A 9,328-nucleotide genomic window follows, 5' to 3' on the forward strand; every position below is an offset into this window, starting at 1 on the left:
GTGATTAATGTTTATTGATTTAAATGATTAAAAAAATCCAGAATAATTTTCGTTGAATCATTTTTATGATTGATTATCTTCTAATCACCCACCCCTAACGCATCTTTCAGTGAAAATCCCTAATTTGGTCACTTAAAATAATCACCCCGAGCCGGTGTTGAACCTACGACTCTAGCATCACTAGCCTACGCCTCAACCACTCGTCTACCGTGTAATTCTCATTGCTCTCAACTCAAATCGTCCATATATGAACTCTATCTCAATTTCATTCTTTGCGGAATGAGTTTTTAAATATAATCCCGATTAATTTCGATTTCATTGTTTATTAATCACTTAGTTATTCTAGGGGTGTGAAAACATTGCCCTCCCTTCCCTCACCTGAGTATTTTTGATGAACCCAGATTGTTAATTTTTCATTACACTTGAAGATTCGATCTTTATAATCATTATCGCCATTATTATTACTATTCTCTCCTTCTCCCTTTCCTTCGGCCCTGAGAGTTTTTACAAATACGCCTCCCTCCCCCTCTGCTCAATAACTGGTTCAAGCTTGGCTCGACCCTGACTCATCGGGTATTGGTGGATAAGCGTAGACCATAATTCAGTCTGTGGTGAGCCAGTCTTTAGTCAGTGGTGCGGCTTGAGCCTTGGCTATCACCATTGGACCAATGTTGGATGAAGGCTATCCTACCCGATGCTTGGCTGAAGAAAGGCTGGTCGAACATGGATCAGGAACGGCCGCCAATCAACGTCTGTCGATTCTGGCTACTCATTGACCACCAAGCTTGGGCAAAGGTTGGTAGCCCGTCGTTGACCAAGCGTCGGCGGACAGTCTTCGTCCATCTTTGGTCCGAACCTGGCAGCCAAGGCTCAAGATGCGCCATTGGCTGAAGACTGGCTTAACCATTGGCTAAATTATGGCCCAAGCTTATTTACAAACACTCGGTAAGTCGAGGTTGGACCAAGTTTGGGGCGGTTGTTGAAGCTCGACGATTCCTGCCTGGGAGAGTACCTGGCTGCTAAACACTTCGTCAATTTTTCGGTAGGGTGGAACAATAATTTCGATTTGTCAATTTTCTTTGTGGCTTACGAAAATTCTACGAAATATGTTGTGATCACGAAGATAACTACAAATATGCAATATACTAGATTTAATTGATTTAATCAATAACCAAACTCTTCAAAATAAGTGAGCTATGGGATCATCTAAATGAGTTATCAATGCAAATAGTTATTTTCCCATTGTAATAATTGTGCATCAATTGCATGGTAAATTTTTTCATTGACTGTTGATTTTATAACTGCACATAATCAGGTGGATTATTTATTCTCATGTACAGGAAATGGTAGCGCAGTTTGACAAACAATAAATTTTTCTTCAAACTGTCCAGCAATTGATAATTGGCTTAACATAATTATCGATGAAGCACAATTATTAATTAATGTGTATGGAATATATTTCGTAACGAGATGCAGAAATTAAATGGAACGGTTTGCGGCGTTGATACGGTGGACGAGGTACACTGGGGTGGGTGAAGGGAGTGGGGGGGGGGGAGGGGGGGGGGGGGGGGGGGAGCGGGTGGTTTCGCGGCCCGGAAAAGGGTGGTTGGGCGCCAGTGGAATGGGGAAAAAGCCGTAACGAACGGGCGGACTGAAGCTGAAAGCATTGCCGAAGTGGATAATAAGAGTCGATTATCTACTGTTGCCTATCTTATGGGGCGCCGGCAAATGGCAAAAATGAACGCGACGAAATCCAATTATATTCGAAGTTATGGGTGAAAAGTTTATTTTTAATTCCAAAGAAATGGCAACAGAAATTAACAGCCTACATTATGAAAAAGAAATGAGAAAGAAATGAAAATCCAATCCTGCAGGATTTCGATAGGATCATCGAAATTTAAGTATTAATTTTTTGAATTATTATGTCAGTCATCATCACAGCTTGATATTTTGGAAAACGAAGAAACGTTTGAATGGAATGTGTTACTTTCTCAGATAATCGTAAATTTTTGTCAGCACAATTGTAGAATCACTGTAGAATAAATATCATCAATGGTTCATAAAATAGTCATTTATAGTCGAAAAGTTGCATGGGTATTCAGGTCATGCATGTGCGATTAAGAAAAGTGGTTACGGTACGGCATAATGAAATTGCCGCAGCTGTTGCGTGAACGTGGTCAATCGATATTATGGGTTATTTCGAAAGAATTTTGAGTTATTTTGGTTTTTTTAGAATTTTTGCATACATGACATATACGTGTATATGTTCCAAAGCTAATGAAAAGTTCGCTGTCACCAATTATGACGACTCATTTATTTATGAGTGCTTTTCTATGTGAGGTATTCCATGGTAAATCGGTCCACCTCTCACCATCACGAGAGTGTAGGAAGGTTTATTTTTTATTTTTATATTTATTGGTATAACAGTCAAACAGACAAGGCCAATTGCATGACTTAAGCAGTAGATGAATAAACTTAAATGTAATACAGTTCAGTATAATACATAGAAGGTGGCTTCTGCTGGTGATGGGAGCGGGGGGATCTTAAACCTGCACTATTTATAAAGTAAAAGAAAAGTATTTGTACTAGCGAGTCGAACGAATCCTTGAATATGTCCATGTCAGGGTACCGATACACTGATAGAAAGGATTAATTATTGTTAACGAACGGATTTGGTAGGAGACGAGGGTCTATTCGGTCTCGCCAAATGCTCATTCGTTAATATTTAAGAAATGCACATTTGAGAAGCCTTGTTCGACTGGATTTTAACTTTTCAAGTGAACCATTCGTTAACTATTAACGAATATTCATTTGGTCATATTCAACTCTACCATTCGTTAACAGTTAACGAATCTCGTTTGGAATAAATGAATCAGTCTATCAGTGTAGAAGATCAGATTTACCGCAATAGTCACTTGGTGGATGGGAGAGCAGAAGGCTAAGTTATTGTTTACTTTTGGGACGATAGATGCATGATCTGGAGTGTGTATTCGACCGAGAAAACTGGATATTTAGTTGTGATAGTAGCTCAGCACCATCAATAACGCCCCTAAGTTATTCAACTACGAAGATAATTGCCGTTTATTTGGCTCTTTGCTGTTCAAGTGTTAGGAAATTGATGCGTTTGTAGAGTAGATGATAATTTGCATGGGATTTTTAGACCAAAAATGTTCTCATTCTCAACAAAACTAAAAATTTTCTCATAACGACGATTAGAGATCTTTTTAGATGGAAGTTTAATTTTTTTATTCGCAAATTTATTTTTTACGAATATGATCAGTTATACGACGTTATATACAAAAACAAAAATAAACTCATTGGTCTCACTGAAAAACGAAAAAAACAGAGAAGTCTCATTATGCCCTGTTGTTCATTTTGCTTCGGTTTCTCTTAATAGCGTGGATGAAATAATGATTTGCATCACATGAGAATTGATAATAGTCAAAGAACATTTGTATTCTGCGGTGAATCAATTTTGCGAGCTGAATAGTGCTGTTTTTCGATTAAAATTACAATATATATCTATTGAACATAACAATGATATGAGCAAATAATAGTTTGATCATGATCTATAGCATTGTAATAGCACTTTCGTCCCTGGATGTGCGTCAAAAAGGAGCCATAATAGTATATTTTTAAGTTAGGGAGGTAAAATAAAGAAGTACTCACGTGCAGAACTACGTAAATACGTGGGTGCTTTATTGCATCAGCTGTGACTAGAACTCTATTTTTCGTCTCTGTGTTGGCGTCAAGTCAGATTTCAATGTGTACTTTGCGCCCGCCGGGACAAAAAATTATAGTATGAAAGATATCAAACAGATTCTAACATCACAGTTGGTTTTCTAACAAATAATATTTGGTAAGTTCTATTATGATGGCGATTACAATAACTAAATGGTTCTTGGAGATCAATAATAAATCGTGGATGAAGGTCGGCTGTCTGAAAGTTCTTTTAGAACTATCGTGTGTAATCAAGTGCTCATTCCTCGAACAACTACGACTTGGTGATCGAGCCGAAAACTACAATGTGACGTTTCGAGTTAGATCACCCACCGCATTAATCCTGGGTAATCCAACATGTGACTAGTCCCTGGCACTAGTCATAAATAGAAATAAGCTTTCCTTTCCTAGGGCCGTCGTACCCTATGTTGACCGGCTAACTGTCGCGTGGGATTCACTCAAGTTGGGAATGATATGAGAATTGGAAGGTATTGTACCGAAGATAAATACATGATTAACTGGTAAAAGCATGGTATATTTAACTCAACTACTAACTACAGTACACGACAGTGTTATTGATGGGTTCGGTAAACGCGTTATTAATATTTGAAGGAGCTGGGATGACCGTCCAGCTTCACTCCCGATCGTACTCTGCCCTTGCAGAGTCTTTGTAAAATGCTCAAGACCTAAAATTGCGGAGCAAGCAGTCTCACGGTCCCGAAACACTAAGACAATTAAGTGTCATCATTGACACACAACTAAAACAGTCAAACAGCTTCATTACCGAGAAGCTGGACTCAGATGGCACCGTGAGAGTGCTGAGCTCTGCTCCTGCACGATGAGAAAGAAATCATATTTCTTTTCTCATCGTCCCACATTATAAATTTAATGTAACGTATTATTCATAATACGTCACATTGTATTCAACAAATAACCGACGTATTAATGACAATACGTCACAACAAATACCGTGAAATAATCGGACGAGGCACAATTCAACTGCTAGTCTTTAGTAGGAAGAAACCTCGAATTACCTTAATTGGTGAGTAGATTATCACATTACCTAATTGCCAATAAAACACCTTTGATAAGAAGAGTTTTCTGTAAGGAATTGAGAAAATCATACGCTCTATTCTTTTAAAGCCTTGGAGAGAACCGGAAAGATGATTGCGAAATTCATATTGCTGTTCGCAGTAGCCTACAGCCGAGCTACTGAGGTAATTGGAAAATACTTATCGAATTTAATCTTATTGTATTGGTAGGGTGCATTGCCCATTATTCGAACAAATAAGACTTGTCAAACACTAGTGATCAAAATAATGAAATGTTATGATCACTTGAATGTGCGAACAGGCTCACAAGATTCTATTAAACTGACGCATATTATATTGTAATCTCTATTCGCTCGAGATCCTGAGTTCCTGAAAACTCGGACGGGTAGAAAGGTGCGATTTAACCATTAAAAGCCTTGATTAAATCTCAAAGTATACTCAAAAACGAATAAGACATGTAAAATCATGATAAAAGAAGTATTCACATGTATGAGAATTGCATAATTTACATGATGGGAAGAGTTACTATAAATATATGGTAGCAGTGATGAAACATTTCACTTAGCAAACAGAATACTACCAGCTATGAAAGTCATTCAGCGGATTCGATTTCAAGAATCGCTGCAAATTGTTCATTATATTAAGAATGAGTTTCGTGTATTCTGAAGATATTCTTTACAACATATAAAAAAATTTATCTAAAACATTATCCCCGATTCCAAGCGAAAATTGTTTGATTTTCTAGTTCAAATTGAGAATTTGCTCCACTGGAAAATATCAAGTAAAAATTATGGGAACGTCGATTTTATAATGCAAATGACTAAATTATCAAAATTGCAATTTCAGTTCCATCACCATATAAATGAGGAAGAGATTCAAACGATCTTTCCAGTTCCACGTCATGCAGGTGCGTTACGGGGGAATCAAGCATGATGATATAATAACAGAAATGCATGAAGAGAGATTACATCCAACTTGTTTCAGTTCCTGATTATGAGGTTGTTCCAGTCTTGCATGCGGTACATAAACGGAACGCAGACGATGATTAAGTCATAAAATTGAGGGCATTTGGCAACAATGTTGAGCTTAACTTGAAACCAAACAAAGGTATTTTGTATGGATACAATACTACTGTGCTAACAGTAGTTCCAGACAATACTCAACCTAGTAAAGTGAGGTTCTCTGTAGTCATGAATGTGAGTAGCGGAATCGCTGATTATTATATGGTTGTTCATTGTACTAACTGCGTTATCAAATTTCCGTTTTCCAACAATATAATTTCGATACGTACGGAAATGATGAAAATATTCAAAATTCTTTATTTTGATTTTTGAATTTCTTCCAAAGCCGTACGTAGGAGTGGGTTTACCACATCAAGATAGGCAAACCAGATCGGCAGTTATTTTGAATAAGGATGCTGATACCTCCCTGCAAATGTCAGGAAGAATTCTGGATCACTATGTTGTAGAACCCGTACCGCAAAGACTCAGCCATCTTCTCAGAAGTACACGAAGTTGCAGATGAAACAGACGATAGCTTCAAGCAAAGTCATCATATCATTTTCAAATAACTTAACCCCACCAAAGAGAAAGTTGAACAGGAAATACGTGATTTTGAATTCAGGGAGGTTAGGACAAAATGTACTTTGTAAATCTTCAACATTTGGTAAACATGATGTAAATGAGTTGCCATTGGTGAAATCTTCACGTTCTTTTACTTCAACTCGACATATCCAGACCTATTGACTACCAAAGACTGTGAATTCTGCGTAGCTAAGAATCTTTTTTTCAATTTCCAGAATTGGTGAAACCTCAATACTCCTATCAAAATATTCACGAACTGGGAAATCACAGCGTGACGTCTCTGGCCTCACCTACTCAGAGATTTTGGTTATTCTGGATTACTCTCTATATAAGTACATATAATCGTTTGATTTGGCTATGCTTTATAACAAAGACCGGAGCGGAGTCTTCAAAGAGAGGTTTATAATGAATGATCCTCTCTTATTTACACCATTCAGCAAAATCTCAAAAAAGCATTGACATATCTGTTGGCATTTTACAATGCCGTTGATCTCCGGTATAAAACACTAACTCAGCCAAGAATTGAACTGAATATCGCTGCAGTCATCATTTCATTAGTAAGTAGATTTTTGATAACTCACAAAAGAATTAGTAATTATTTATCTATTTTTTTTATTCATATTTCTTTCCTACTACCATTACGGTTTTATAGGCTCCCCATTCATCTGCCTTGCCTCTCCCACTTCTCTCTTCTGATTTTTATCTGCGTTACTATGGGCCGTCTTACTTTTAACTGTACCCCATTCGGGCCAGGACTGCACAGGAAACCATGGAAAACTCCGGTTACACAGCCAGCCGATTGTGCAGAGTCCTAAAGTACCCTTCTGTCACACTGACTAGAGTGGCACATTAGGCCACCATACCGTGCCTACCTTCCGAAATTTTTGGGCGAGGGTGTTCCTAAGCGGTCACCCATCCAAGTACTAACCGCACTTAACGCAGCTGCACTCGGATGTCCGCCAGAGCAACTCCTAACTCGCTCAACCATTACGGTCGGCCTGAATTAGTAATTATTTTACTTTCATTTTAGCAACACGGCGCAACTCCATTTATTGAGAGCAACACAAATAAAAAGAGTATGGTGAATGCTAGTGGTGTTCTTACAACAATGAGTGAATTCTTCTATCCAGGCGGCAAAATTCCTGTGAATTACGATATAGCAATGGCAATGATTTAGTTCAGTTTGAATTTCATTTCTAATTTATCGGTATCCGATTATCATTTTTGAAATGGTGTAATCATCATATTTACACAATGAACTTACATACGAAGGCATTCGATACCAGCGTAGATGGTAAAATAAATTCTTTAAGAGAAAAACATTTTATGGTGCGGTTAGTATACTGATGTTATCAAATTGCTTTAAGGAGATACAAATTTCGGAGGAGCCTGTCTGGTAAGTCCGAGCCAGAAAATAATACTTGCAGTTGGTGTTATTGAGGATAGTGGAGGATTTAGCGATGTACTCACTGCTACCAATGAATTAGGACATTTGTAAGACATTTCATGCATCGAGACTCGGATGAATTTTCAAAGGTTTGCTGTAGATCTGGGTATCTATTGAACAGTTTCGGAAAAAATTATGTATTCACCTTTTAAAATAGGAGAGTAAATCGTTTGGATTTCACACTTCTACATTTTTACCCGAATTATTTCGTATCGGAAGTCATTCAATAGCTACTCAAATCGACCAAAATCTTTCTCAATTCACTCCAATTCCTTGTTAATCATTCAAAAATTATCGGCTGGATAAAATTGCCTGGTTTTTGAAGATTGAACGCTACGCATGATAAAAAACAAGGAAATGATGAAGGCGCCACCAAGCACGGTTTTCTTATGAGTCCTTTCCATGGTCTCACAGAAAACTATTTCAACTAATCTAATTGCAGTATATAAAATAGATAAGGACATTTATGAAGTTAGAGTGAATAAGATTATTATTGGCGACATTAATGGAGTCTACTGCATTCTCTTAATTTATTGTTTTACAGGCCTGACCAGGCTGCATGCGTATTCAACGTCCCTCAACTAGGAAGTCCTCTTCAAAAAATGTTACCAGGGCAATTAATGTCATTGGACGAGCAATGCCAAAAATTACATGGCATGAATGCTTGTTCTGTAAATTTGCTCTCTCAAAGAAACTTGCCTACTTGTGGAATACTTTCTCTTGTGAATTCGGAATTTATTATTTTTATATCCTGCATGACAGCTTCATGCAGTACATGAAAAATCATGTTTCCCACAGTCATCTTTTTTTGATGGAAAATGATTCCTTCGAAAATTCTCACTTAGATAGCTCATCTATGCTCTGTTTTGTGATACTTTATTGTTTCCGCAATACAATAAATTTCCTTGTCAACTTCTATTCTGTACGGGTTCTCATCGAACATGCACGGCTAAAAGACACGCTGCTGAGGGATCAATCTGTGGTGATAATCAAGTATTATACTAGAGTAAATCTATAGGAATGGAGCTGATAAATAATATCTCTCATCCATACAATAGTCCAATCATAAAGAATGAACAACGTTCCTAAATCTATGAGTCGCTGATATATCATGTGAACGGGATTGCATTTCATTTTCTTTAATTTCACTCTGCAGGCCTCGATTTATTGATGATTAAAAATGAGCCGTTGCATTTCGCTCCTCCTATTTACAGTCAGTATCTAAATCCGTAAAAACACTCTCGACCTCTGATCAATAAGTAGATTTTCTTAATGTCTGGATTTAGAGAGGAATCAATCTTAAATCATACTATGTATTTTTTCAATACTGCATGAGTGGCCAGTGTGTGTTTGTGAATGTTACTGAATTTGCTAAACTACCAGGATAAGAATTGATAACTTACATAAACCATATGAAGTTCACTACCTCAGAACGACCAAAGGCCTCAGAATAACAAGAGGCCGTCCGTTCAGAATAAACAAAGATCATCAGTATGTCGTGAACATTCATGAAAAAATCGGGGGGG

The 9,328-nt window shown here is 37.5% G+C and overlaps 1 protein-coding gene across 1 annotated transcript; it reads left to right on the forward strand.

Moving 5' to 3' along the window:
• Positions 1-7,463: 7,463 nt before the first annotated feature.
• On the forward strand, positions 7,464-7,853 carry LOC107046389. Its single transcript, XM_015268999.1, has 3 exons — positions 7,464-7,520; positions 7,628-7,649; positions 7,723-7,853. The coding sequence occupies exons 1-3, from the start codon at positions 7,464-7,466 to the stop codon at positions 7,851-7,853; spliced, it is 210 nt and encodes a 69-aa protein (XP_015124485.1).
• The last annotated feature ends 1,475 nt before the right edge of the window (positions 7,854-9,328 follow it).

The sequence above is a fragment of the Diachasma alloeum genome, unplaced genomic scaffold (genome assembly GCF_001412515.2).
Source record: "Diachasma alloeum isolate Michigan unplaced genomic scaffold, Dall2.0 Dall_scaffold_01350, whole genome shotgun sequence".
Lineage (NCBI taxonomy): Eukaryota > Metazoa > Arthropoda > Insecta > Hymenoptera > Braconidae > Diachasma > Diachasma alloeum.

Coding starts and splice junctions, on each gene's coding strand:
- LOC107046389 (XM_015268999.1), top strand. CDS start 7,464: ATGAGTGAATTCTTCTATCCAGGCGGCAAAATTCCTGTGAATTACGAT. Junction 7,521..7,627: donor TGAATTACGATATAGCAATG/GCAATGATTTAG, acceptor TTACATACGAAG/GCATTCGATACCAGCGTAGA. Junction 7,650..7,722: donor ATTCGATACCAGCGTAGATG/GTAAAATAAATT, acceptor AATTGCTTTAAG/GAGATACAAATTTCGGAGGA.